Source organism: Coregonus lavaretus, assembly GCF_964263955.1.
Source record: "Coregonus lavaretus genome assembly, chromosome: 22".
NCBI classification, from domain to species: Eukaryota; Metazoa; Chordata; class Actinopteri; order Salmoniformes; family Salmonidae; genus Coregonus; species Coregonus lavaretus.
The window spans coordinates 5,262,172-5,275,892 of NC_140009.1; the positions used below are offsets into that span (position 1 = coordinate 5,262,172).

The 13,721-nt window shown below is 41.8% G+C and overlaps 2 protein-coding genes across 2 annotated transcripts in view; both read right to left on the minus strand.

Annotated features, from left to right (window-relative positions):
* The window catches only part of LOC311149472 (uncharacterized protein), a gene marked incomplete at both ends in the record, with an annotated part of 790,865 nt that overhangs the window by 431,151 nt on the left and 345,993 nt on the right, over nucleotides 1–13,721 (minus strand). The window lies entirely within an intron of this gene.
* LOC311149634 (amphoterin-induced protein 1-like) lies at nucleotides 1,216–10,358 on the minus strand (the record flags this gene model as incomplete). Its single annotated transcript, XM_084186827.1, has 4 exons — nucleotides 1,216–1,611; nucleotides 3,417–3,905; nucleotides 8,686–8,868; nucleotides 9,900–10,358. 4 exons carry the CDS (start codon nucleotides 10,356–10,358, stop codon nucleotides 1,216–1,218), a joined length of 1,527 nt encoding a protein of 508 aa, XP_084042953.1.

Here is a 13,721-nt window from a genome sequence, read left to right on the forward strand (position 1 = left end):
TGACCAGAGAGGTACCTAAGGCTCGATTCCATCCGATGTAGTGCAATTTACATTTGTTGTTGTGTTTGGCCAACTCTGGATCTGGTGGCCATGTTGTTGTGTTTGGCCAACTCTGGAGCTGGTCGACATGTTGTTGTGTTTGGCCATCTCTGGATCTGGTCGACATGTTGTTGTGTTTGGCCATCTCGAGCTGGTCGACATGTTGTTGTGTTTGGCCATCTCTGGAGCTGGTCGACATGTTGTTGTATTTGGCCATCTCTGGAGCTGGTCGACATGTTGTGGTGTTTTGCCAACTCTGGAGCTGGTGGCCATGTTGTTGCTTCTATGTATGGCTCTGGTGGTCTGTCTGTCTGTGGCTCTGGTGGTCTGTCTGTCTGTCTGTCTGTCTGTCTGTCTGTCTCTCTGTGGGGGTGGAGGGGTATATGCATAGAAATATAATTATTAGAACGGACATTCCCATCCAAGTCAATGTTCTGTGATGGGTGGACCGGTGTCCATATTGAATGTACCCATGCAAGGAAGTAATATAAAGTCATTATATTTCTATGGGTATAGCTACCGTATGTACGTTCTGTATGTGCTAAGTTCTGTATGTGCTAACGTCTATAGAAGACTCGTCTAGTCTACTCCTATTATTAAATATAAATATGATTCAGTCTACAAGGCTCATGCTCATGACTTGATTATATATGTATTAACTTATTATTTTCTTTAATGTTTAAAATGGCGCACAATCTCATATTTTCTGTCCTCCGCCAATCAATGTCTTCCTGAGTACTGATACCGTCCAACATGATATCCTCTTACGCAGTTACTGAATCACAGGAAGGAATAGTGTCCTCTTACACCCCACTGGGCACAGACTTCAACTCAACATCTATCCACGTTGGTTCAATGTAATTTCATTGAAATGACGTGTAAACAACGTTGATTCAACCAGTGTGTGCCCAGTGGGACTCCTCTGTCAGGCTTTCACAGTATGTATATTTAAGTGCTACAGATCAAATGCTGGAAAGGTCCTGTTTATTATCAGTTGTCCTTGTTAATACCACGGTAATGTGTTAATACTCCCCTGAAGCTTCTGATTGGTCAGTTTAGTGAACTATGATTGGCTTTCTGTCCAAGGAAGTAGTCACAGTTTCATCCAATCACACCACGTACATCCCTGATCCATCCAATCACGTCACAGCGTACATATCGCCGGTCCGTACCATCTCAGACCACTATGGGGGTGTCAGAGAAGACCGAACTAATAGACTTCTTCCTCCTTCCCTTCCTCAGTAACCCTCCCTCCTCATCCATCTCTCCCTGGTCCCCGTCTCCATCGCTGGGGTTCACCTTCCCGTTCAGCCCCTGTCCCAGCTCCTTGGGGTCGATGAAGGCCACATGCCTTGGGTCAGTGTTGTTGGCCAGGTCCTCATGGCTGGGCGCGGCGCTGAGCATGGAGGAGTGGATGGAGTCCTGGTGGTTGTTCTTGGGGCAGCAGAAGCATCGGCAGGGGGTCAGGTACAGGTAGATGAGCACTAGGACCACGCTGGTCAGGCAGCCCACCAGCGTGGTGTAGGCCGTGTTCAGGGCTTCGCCGTTTCCGTTCTCCGTGAAGTTATGCACCTTTGGGAATTGATAAGAATGGAGTTGATTTGAATTGAATTGTCATTTACATTTTAGTCATTTTGCACTAATCCAGAGCGAATTGAATTGGTTTGAGCTGAATTTAATTTAATTGACATTTATTGATCCCCAAGGGGAAGTGAAGATGTCACAGGATCATTGGACATACACCATTACAACATGTACAGTTGAAGTCGGAAATGTACATACACTTAGGTTGGAGTTATTAAAACTTGTTTTTCAACCACTCCATAAATTTCTTGTTAACAAACTATAGTTTTGGCAAGTCGGTTAGGACATCTACTTTGTGCATGACACAATACATTTTTCCAACACTTGTTTACAGACAGATTATTTCACTTATAATTCACTGTATCACAATTCCAGTGGGTCAGAAGTTTATATACACTAAGTTGACTGTGCCTTTAAACAGCTTGGAAAATTCCAGAAAATGATGTCATGGCTTTAGAAGCTTCTGATAGGCTAATTGACATCATTTGAGTCAATTGGAGGTGTACCTGTGGATGTATTTCAATGCCTACCTTCAAACTATGTGCCTCTTTGCTTGATATCATGGAAAAATCAAAAGAAATCAGCCACAAGTCTGGTTCATGCTTGGGAGCAATTTCCAAATGCCTGAAGGTACCACGTTAATCTGTACAAACAATAGTAAGCAAGTATAAACACCATGGGACCATGCAGCCGTCATACCGCTGAGGAAGGAGACACGTTCTGTCTCCTAGAGATGCATGTACTTTGGTGCGAAAAGTGCAAATCAATCCCAGAACAGCATCAAAGAACCTTGTGAAGATGCTGGAGGAAAAGGGTACAGAAGTATCTATATCCACAGTAAAACGAGTCCTATATCGACATAACCTGAAAGGCTGCTCAGCAAGGAAGATGCCACTGCTCCAAAACCACCATAGAAAAGCCAGACTACGGTTTGCAACTGCACATGGGGACAAAGATCGTACTTTTTGGAGAAATGTCCTCTGGTCTGATGAAACAAAAATAGAACTGTTTGGCCATAATGACCATCGTTATGTTTGGAGAAAAAAGGAGAACGCTTGCAAGGCCGAAGAACACCATCCCAACCGTGAAGCACGGGGTGGCAGCATCATGCTGTGGGGGTGCTTTGCTGCAGGAGGGACTGGTGCACTTCACAAAATAGATGACATCATGAGGAAGGAAAATTATGTAGATATATTGAAGCAACATCTCAAGACATCAGTCAGGAAGTTAAATCTTGGTCGCAAATGGGTCTTCCAAATGGAGAATGACCCAAAGCATACTTCCAAAGTTGTGGCAAAATGGCTTAAGGACAACAAAGTCAAGGTATTGGAGTGGCCATCACAAAGCCCTGATCTCAATCCTATAGAACATTTGTGGGCAGAACTGAAAAAGCATGTGCCAGCAAGGAGGCCTACAAACCTGACTCTGTTACACCAGCTCTGTCAGGAGGTATGGGCCAAAATTCACCCAACCTATTGTGGGAAGCTTGTGGAAGGCTACCCGAAACGTTTCACCCAAGTTAAACAATTTAAAGGCAATGCTACCAAATACTAATTGAGTGTATGTAAACTTCTGACCCACTGGGAATGTGATGAAAGAAATAAAAGCTGAAATAAATAATTCTCTCTACTATTATTCTGACATTTCACATTCTTAAAATAAAGCAGTGATCCTAACTGACCTAAGACAGGGAGTTTTTACTAGGATTAACCGAGTTTAAATGTAATTGGCTTAAGGTGTATGTAAACTTCCGACTTCAACTGTATATACATTATGAAACAGTATCCACATACCTTCACCAGCACGTAGAGTGTCTCGTTGAGGGCTTCGCTCACAGCGTAGCACGTGTACGTCCCAGAATCCTCCGGCTTCACCGGGCTGATCTGGAGACTGCCGTCAGGAAGCACCTTGGCTGTCTGATTCGCCCCCTCTGTCACCACCACATTACCAGGCGTCACCCAGGTCTTAGACAGGTCCCTGTGTTTGGTATCACAGCGCAGGATCAGCGTCTGTTCCAGCCAAGCCTCCTCGTCCGCCTCGTGGAACGTACTACAGTTCATATGGTCTCTGTTCAGGTCGAAGACGCCCACCCTGCCTTTCTGGGGCCCGGGGAGATAGCAGGTGTACTCGTCTTTAAAGTCCAGGGCTGAGTTTAGTCGGCGGATGTGCCAATGGGCCAGGAGACTATAAAGACTACAGTCACAGATCAGAGGGTTGTTGTGGAAGTAGAGGCCGTTCTTTATCCAGGCAGGCAGCACCTTCAGCTCCTCGATGGGGGGGACCTACAGTATATAAGATTAAAATGTTTATGTCCTCAATGAGGAAATTCGTTTTGCAGCAATAGCATAAAAACTAAATGGACATACAAAGTAACTGAAAAAAGACAAATGGCACACAGGTCTATCTATAAATAATAGGGCCAATGTGTGACATTGGGATAACATTTTCAAAATGGTTTGAAACCAAAATAAAAATGATTTTTATGCAGTTCCACATGTGTACTTAGAGGAATATATGCAAATTGGTCCATAACTCCACTTATACAACAACATAAGTCTAGGACTATACACACATACAGTTATCTGTAAGGTCCCTCAGTCGAGCACTGAATTTTAAACACAGATTCAACCACAAAGACCTGGGAGGTTTTCAAATGCCTCGCAAAGAAGGGCACCTATTGGTAGATGGGTAACAATATAAAAAGCAGATACTGAATATCCCTTTGAGCATGGTTAAGTTATTAGTTACACTTTGGATGGTGCATCAATACACCAGTCACTACAAAGATACAGGCGTCCTTCCTAACTCAGTTGCCTGAGAGGAAGGAAACCACTCAGGGATTTCACCATGAGGCCAGTGGTGACTTTAAAACAGTTACATAGTTTAATGGCTGTGATCGGAGAAAACTGAGGATGGATCAACAACATTGTAGTTACTCCACAATACTAACATAATTGACAATGAAAATAAGGAAGCCTGTACTGTATAAAAATATTCCAAAACATGCATCCTGTTTGCAACAAGGCACTAAAGTAATACTGCAAAAAATGTGGGAAAGCAATTAACTTTTTGTCCTGAATACAAAGTGTTCTGTTTGGGGCAAGTCCAACACAACACATTACAGTTTACCACTCTCCATATTTTCAAGCGTAGTTGTGGCGGCATCATGTTATGGGTATGGTTACAATTGTAACGTAGACGCTGGGAGTCGAGAAGCAGGTGGCAAGTTTAATAAAACAAAGAACATGGAACGATACAACCTAGCATCTTGACATGAAACACAGAAACAATACTGCCTGGGGAACGAACCTAAGGGAGTGCCAGATAAAGGGGGGGGGGGTAATGAGGGAGGTAATGGAGTCCAGGTGCGCAGGAGCGCGTAATGACGGTTACCAGGACCGCTGGTTAGTAAACCGGTGACATCGAACGCCGGAGGGAAGGAGCGGGAGTAGACGTGACAGTAATCGTTAAGGACTGGGGAGTTTTTCAGGATAAAAAAGAAACGGAATGGAGCTAAGCACAAGCAAAATCCTAGAGGAAAACCTGGTTCAGTCTGTTTTCCACCAGACACTGGGAGATGAATTCACCTTTCAGCGGGACAATAACCTAAAACAGAAGGCCATGTCCACACTGGAGTTGCTTACCACGAAGACAGTGAATGTTCCTGAGTGGCCGAGTTACAGTTTTGTCTTAAATCTACTTGAAAACCTATGGCAAGACCTGAAAATGGTTGTCTAGCAATGATCAACAACCAATTTGACAAAGCTTAAAGAATTTTGAAAAGAATAGTGGGCAAATGTTGCACAATCCAGGTGTGAAAAGCTCTTAGAGACTTACCAAGAAAGATTCACAATTGTAATCACTGCCAAAGGTGTTCCTACAAAGTATTTATTCAGGGGTGTGAATACTTATGTAAATGAGATATTTATATATTTCATTTTCAATTAATTTGCGGACATTTCTAAAAACATGTTTTCACTTTGTCATTATGGGGTATTGTGTGTAGATGGGTGAGAAAACAAATATATTTTATCCATTTTGAATTCAGGCTGTAACACAACAACACAATGTGGAATAAGTCACCGGGTATGGATACTTTCTGAAGGCATGAGGTCATTAAGAGTTCAGCATGTACGGATTAATCAGTTTAATCCGCTTCTTGATATGCCACACCTGTCAGGTGGATGGATTATCTTGGCAAAGGAGAAATGCTCACTAACATGGATTATATATTTTTTTATGTGCACCATTTTTTTTATAAGCTTTTTGTGCTTATGGAAATATATTTTTGTTGGGTATAGATACACCCCCCCCCCCCCCCCCCCAAAAAAAAAAAAAAGACATTACCACTTTATAGATGCACAATGCAGAAATCGCTCCGCCATTTCCTGGTTGCTAAAATGTCCGTTTATGTGACAAAACAATTAAACATAGTGTAGAAAATCATTACACCATCTAAAACGCTGTGAAATATATTTCCCATAACCAAAAATATTGTATTTTCAGCTGTTTGAAGCTGGTGTACAAAACCGAGACACAAAAATTTAACCTGAAGGGATTTTTTTTTTTTTATGTCAACTTCATATTCATCATCTCCAGCACCACCCCAACATCAACATATGTGAAAATGGCGCTTTTCTATGTTTTGTAGTAAAAAAGATAAGTGTTTCCAATGACATCGTCTGTGTGCATCATGTGATCTTAACCAATGAGTAGGCATTGCCTACTAACTGTCTACTAATTGATTGATGTCATTGGAAATACTTCTCTTCCTCTTATCTTTTTACTACAAAACATAGAAAAGTGCCATTTTCACATATGTTGATGTTGGGGTGGTGCTGGAGATGATGAATCTGAAGAAATAGCGCACATAGAACAGATCTATCGCTTCTTATACTTGCTTTTAATGAGAATGACAGATCTATAACACATAATAATTCAGGTCACTGAAAAAAAGTTACATACTGCAGCTTTAAGAATAAATATTTGTTTAGGCCTTGCTAATGCATAGATTTTCAAATTATTATTACATTCTAAAATATGTTAGAATAATGTGGACTTGCCTGACTAAGTAAATTGGATGCATGCATGACGATTTGTCTGTTATTTTATTTTACTGCTACTCTTTAGTTATTTGCTTTTATTTTTTTTTGCTTAACACTTTTTTTATTTGTTTTACTTTGCATTGTTGGTTAAGGGCTTGTAAGTAATGTCTACACCTGTTGTGTTCGGTGCATGTGGCAAATAAAATTTGATTTGATTCGAATCTCACCATCATTCCTTTTGTAATGAAAGGATTTGTATGGAAAAGCCAAGTTGAAGCCATCATTGGATGTTGTCATCCTCATAATAACCGCACGTGGTTTTACCACAACAGTGTAGCCCAACACCCTTCAATTGAAGCGGCGGGAAACAAACGGAAAGTGGCCACATCTCTGAAAAAAAAAACAGATCAAAAATGAAATCAGGGATAATTATGGAGAACATAAATTGGCTACAATAATTACAAGTACTTTTCAAGCACCAAACGGAGGAAATGTCTGATTTTCAAGGTAGGACTCATGGTGTAGCGGTTCCTGGAGAAGTGGGTATATCTTCCCAAACGGCCCGCCCGGTGAAGGAAAGGCCTGGAGAAGTGGGTATATCTTCCCAAACGGCCGCCCGGTGAAGGAAAGGCTCCCTGTGTGAAAAATTCTAAGAGAAACAGTGACACACTCTGAATGACCTATTATAATCAATCCAATATCGGTATATATTTTGTGCAGTTACCCTTTAATTCAAGTGCACATGCACCTAGCACTGTTGTTTGGTTAGAGGTGTTTCTCAGTGGTGTAGTATAATGTACAGCACATACCTCCTCTACACTACTTTGATACGCATCGTGGGGAATAAGAAGTGAGTTTACGCAATGCTCACTGAATAATAGATAATAAGTGGGTATACACTCCACTACACCACTGCCTGGGCTATTCCAGTACTTCAATTTCTGAGCTCCAAATTCATGTTCAAGTAGGCTACTCCAAGCCCCTTGTATTGTTCACATTGCAGGTGTAACATGGAAACCGAATGGATTTGTCATGTTATTTCATTACCAGACCATATTGTGAAGAAGTCCACTAGGCTATGTCATTTGTTGTCATTATTACTTGGAATCATTCATAGGAATAGGGTTGGGTGTTGCGCAATAATATATCCTACACAACTGCGCACAGTAGACTCTGTGTCCCAACCGGAGGCACAAAAAAACATGACAACATGAACTCATTACCTTAATGCTTTCTCTGTTAAATCTAACGAGACCCTGCTGTAAATCAAGCAGACAACAACAGATGATCAACCTCAATTTGCTATGAATGTTAGATCCAATGTGAATACAGCCGCAACTGTCTTCACCGGTGTAACGAATGAGACGCCAAAATATTCTGGACATTCCTCGCGAACACCTTTTTTTTTTAAAGCACTTGGGCTGTTGTGGCGTCGCATGCGCTATCACACAACAGCTGTTTTTTTGTCACTTGACTGTCATTCAGAAAATTCCTTCCTGGATTAGATGATGATGTTTGATAATATCACGGCATTATTAAACAGCTCAACACCAAATGCGCATCCGACAAGTATTATGCATAATTATTGAAGAACCACGTTAACGACAGTATCGATTTTAAAACTATTTTCACCCCATTACATAAGGAGACGCGAAATGTTAAGTAGTTACACTGCATTTCTGAGATCTCTATACACAGAACTGTCAGACAGCTAGATCCATGATTCAATGTCTAATTTAACTGATTAATGCTTAATACATGATATAACGACTTACACTTCCATAAATGCAAGGACAGAAAAGTCATGTTTTATGTCACACGATTTTGGACAAATCAGTAAAGACACCAACCATGAGAAAGGGTTTAAACATCGCCTCGTGAATTGCATTGAATATAGAATTATCAACAACTGTAACAAGTTGTCCAGCGTAGGAAATCCTCACCCTAGTTTATAGAAAGACCCACTTGCACTTCTAACCTGTATTTTCATATTATTATTTAATATAGATTTATGAACCTTGATCCTGTTGGAGGAGAGGTCCACCAGGCTGAGTTTCTCCAGGCGGGTCTTCTCTTTAATCAGTTCCAGGGGGAAGCGTGAGATCATGTTCTGGGACAGGTAGAGTTTCTGCAGTCTGTGGAGACCCTGGAAGGCTGAGAGGTCAATCTGAGATATACGGTTGTTGTACAGCAACAGCACCTGCAAATAATATGGAAATATTGATTTTTTTTATTATGAAATTGTACATTTAATCAAATAATTCAGCCATTCCTCACTATTTAAACTATGTAAAAGTCAGAATTGTAAAAACAACTATCTCTCTCTCTCTCTCTGTCTCTTTCTTTCTTTCACTGTCTGTCTCTCTCTCTCTCTCTCTCTCTCTCTCTCTCTCTCTCTCTGTCTCTGTCTGACTCACTGTATGACTCTATCTTTCTTTTGCAGCTCTCTCTCTCTCTCTCTCTCTCTCTCTCTCTCTCTCTCTCTCACTGTATGACTCTATCTTTCTTTTGCAGTCTCTCTCTCTCTCTCTCTCTCTCTCTCTCTCTCTCTCTCTCTCTCTCTCTCTCTCTCTCTCTCTCTCTCTCTCTCTCTCTCTCTCTCTCTCTCTCTCTCTCTCTCTCTCTCTCTCTCTCTCTCTCTCTCTCTCTCTCTCTCTCTCTCTCTCTCTCTCTCTCTCTCTCTCTCTCTCTCTCTCTCTCTCTCTCTCTATATATATATATATTCAATTCAAAGAGAAACATTGGAAACATGGAAAATATTGCCAAAGCAAGTGAAAAAACTAAAACAAAGCAACAAAGAGAATGAAACAAAACTTACACACACAAATAGTTTCAAGAGAATAACAATGTTTACATTTATAAATTATATAAATTATAATTATACTATTAGCAGTTTTAAATGTTACATAAGATATGTACAGTGTTCTGACAATGTGCAAATAGTAGAATGTAAGAATTACGGGGGGAAAATAAATAGGCAGATAAATACAGGTTATATTACATTGGTGTTTCTGACCCACTGGTTGCCCTTTTGTTGTGGCAGCAGATCACACATTTTGCTGCTGGGATTGCACACTGCTTGCTGTATTTCGCCTAACAGATATGGGAGTTTGTCAAAATGTGATTTGTGTTCGAATTCTTTGTGGGTCTGTGTAATCTGAGGGAAATATGTGCCTCTAATATGGTCATACATTTGGCAGGAGGTTAGGAGGTTATCTCTCTCTTGCTCACCTCCAGCTGCCCCAACGGTTCGAATATGAACTCGTCGAGCTGTCGCATGTCGTTGGAGGACAGGTCCAGGTAGCGCAGGTGTTTGACGTAAAGGAAAGCCTCGGAGGAGAGGAATTGGAGGCCGTTGTGACTGAGCAGGAGGTTGTGTAGCTTGGTGAGTTTCACCGTGGTCCACTCGGCCCTCAGCCGGGCGATGTGGTTGTAGCTGAGGTCCAGGACGGCCGTGTAGAGAGGCAGGCCAGTGGGCACCGTGGTCAGGTTAATCTTGGAACAGCTCACGATGTTACTGGCACAGATGCAGGTCTTGTGGCAGTTGAGGCTTGAGGCTACCGTCCCAGAAGGGAACCAGAGGAGGGCCAGGGAGAGGGAGAGGGAGAGGTACAAGGCCCATTGAACCTGGACCCTCCTCGGGCTGGGAGAGGGCTCCGGCAGGGCGCCTGCTCTGTGTGGAGGCAACATGCTAGTCGTTGGTGTGTTGTTGTTATTTAAGGAGCAGAACTTCCTGTATTATGAGTCTCTTTCTACACAGCATAGAGCGGCAGCTGGTGGAATCCCAGGCATCGCTTAATTGAGGTCTGAAATAAAAGCAAACCAATTATTTTTCTTGTAAACAGAGTTGGCTGTATCCATGCATTCAAATTTTAAAGGCCCAATGCAGCCATTTTATATCAATATCAAATCATTTCTGGGTAACAATTAAGTACCTTACTGTGATTGTTTTCAATTACAATGGTCAAAAAGAAACAAAAATAGCTTCTTAGCAAAGGGCAGTTTCTCAAGCTAGAATTTTGTTAGGACTGTCAGGAGGAGAAAACTTAAAATTAGCTGTTATTGGCAGAGAGGTTTGGAACTCTATTTTTTATTGGTCTATTAACTAATTTACTGCCAGGCAGGTCAAATCTCCAACCCACCAAAACAGGCTGAAATCTCAGTCAGTCTTTTCAAACAGCTTTTACACTAAAAGGGCATTATCATCATTTTTACCATTTGACAGTATTATTCCAACATCAGTGTGGAAATATATATAAAACACAGGAAAATCACGTGTTTGATTGCGTTTGGCCTTTAAAGGGGCAATCTACAGTTGCTTCATCCATTTTTTTTACTTCTGAATTAATTAAATGCACCCATTGATTCTTGAAGAATATAATTTATGTCTCAAGAGCTTAGTTTATCTGTCGTACCCCATCAGAACCCAAAATAGAAGCTTGTTTTACTCCAATGTTAGTAAACAAAGCAAATGTAAACAAACATGGTATAGCCTCAAAACACGGTTCAAACTATAGTGTTGATATCATGGATGGTCAGTCCTTGTATCCATAGCTCTGTCTATGCGTTTGAGAGTGGTTACATTTCTCCAGCCCTATCCCTCAGCTTTTTACCGAAACAGGGGTGGGGAAAACGCTTTGTTTCAAATGCTGTTTGCCGCTTTAACAAATAATTTGTTATTAATTGTATTAGTTTCTACATGCACAGTGCTGGTGATTTCAATGTTGCATTGCTCCATTCCATTTGCTCCAAAACACAGCATGGATCAATTAATGGAAATGGTGATAAATTATAAATTATGTATCCTACCTTCACGTCAGATCAGATTAAGCCACCCTCAGCGATTCTCTGAAATTAAATCCATCCGCTGCCAAATCGGACACGTCTGTTTATAATTTGCACCTCGTCTTAGTCCCTTACAGTAATAGTCTATCCAATGTAAAGACAACAAGCGGGATGCAGGGAGAAAAGAGAGCGCTGGACAAATCCTTCCTGGCGGTATTACCCAGATCCTGACAACACACTGCTCCGCGCCGCATCCAAAACTCCGTATAAAATTACGCAAGGATAAGATTATGTAAAAAAAATCTAAGAACGCATGCCTTTGTTGGACCGGTGCCACTCACCCAACCTGAATTAATGACAGAGATCAATTCAGCGCCAGGTATTCTGATGATGTATTATGTTCCTGAGGACAAGTGGTCTGGTCAGCCAAGCGGCCTTCGATTCCTTACGTCTTCTGCAGCAAATCAGTGCGTTTTCTCTTCACGAGTCACATCGTCAGCAGCATCCCTGCGAGTTGAGGTGGTGAATCATGGAAGCGCATGAGCAGTCTTGTCAGGAGAAATTGTTCGTGATTTGTCTTATTCATAACACTCCAGTCTGTGTAGTGTCACTGCTGCTTACAGCAACTGGCCGATTTGTGTAGACGTGTGTATTCCTTAATAGACCAACAAAGACGGGTGGCCTACACTCACACTGCGGTACCATCAGTAGCGGTGCTTGGGTAAATCCCTGGGGAAGCCAAGCCGCCCCGCCCCCCCATAGAAGCCATATTATAACCTATGTGTTGTGATAATTCCGTTGTTTGCTCTATAACCTGTTAGTTCACATGCCTTGCGATCGTGATATATAGGCCTAAGACTGAGACAGTAAGAAGACACAGTGGCAGAATCAATTCAACCACACCTTTGTTTTATCACAAAACCGGATAACAACCTCTGTCCAGTGAAGTCCACAAAGCATATCGCATGGTATAGGAACAGACAGTTACATGACCTACAGCATGGTCAAGCAAGGTAATGTTTCCGACATTTTCGGACCACTAAACAACAAAAAATTTAGAACAACAGAGAGTTACCGCAAGTTGCAAAGAAAACAGGAGCTGCCTCCACTATTCCACCATTTCAACTTCAACATCATCAAATCACCTCTGCTTAGTCTAACACAGTGACAACTAAAAGATACCAAAAACGATTTAGTCCAATAAGCGAAATATGATGTGGCTGTCCATGGTTCTGATTTCTGTGTGTGTGTGTGTGTGCGTTTGTGCAAGTAGAAAAACATGTTAACTCACCCTACTTGTAGAGAAACACCAATGCCATCCTCCTCTCTTTCATGTTGATGAAATGGTCTATCACTTTGTCATTAAGTACACTCTTTTATTTTTTGTTGTCCTAGGCTACCTGGCTAAAATGCTTGCTCGCTAGCCTAACTTCCATTCATGGGCAACGTTAGCTAGTTACCATTAGCCTTCTACATCTAGCTACATATTGAACATCCATTCTCTCAGGCCAGGGGCACAATGTATGAATTAATGGTTGGATCAGAATCACCTTTATAATCATTGGCCAGTATGGAGAATGAAGTAAAACCACAAGTCCAAATCCCTATCTCCATCCATGGCTAATTTAGGAAAGGGCCAATTTTAGCTAGCTGGCTAGCTAGCCCAAGCTGGTTTCCCTTGACACTTTTTTTGGTGCGTGAGGACAATTGAGCTCGCTCAGTTTAGCTCAATGTTGATTGGCTAATTTTGTATACTTTTTTAATCAATGGAGGCCAGATGCTCGCTGGCTTCCCGTGCCTTCAATGCTACGGGCAGCAGCAATGTCATACTCGTTTGGACCAGACAGCATCAGATAGATGGCCTACACATAGAGAGACAGAGGGGCGCTGTTTTGCTCGCTCGGATGCTTTCTCCAGTGAGATACATTCAGCCTCTTGCGAATTGAAGGAAAATTATGAAACACAGAGAGACAAAATATATATATTATTGTTTTTGTCCCATTTTTGGGGGAAGCCAGGCTTCCCTTGGCATCCATGAATAACAGCAGCGGTCTAAGGCACTGCATCTCATTTACATCATTTAGCAGACGCTCTTATCCAGAGCGACTTACAGTTAGTGAGTGTATACATTATTATTTTTTTTTTCATACTGGCCCCCCGTGGGAATCGTTCCCACAAACCTGTGGTTGCAAACGCCATGCTCTACCAACTCAGCTACATCCCTGCCGGCCATTCCCTCCCCTACCCTGGACCAATTGTGCGCCGCCC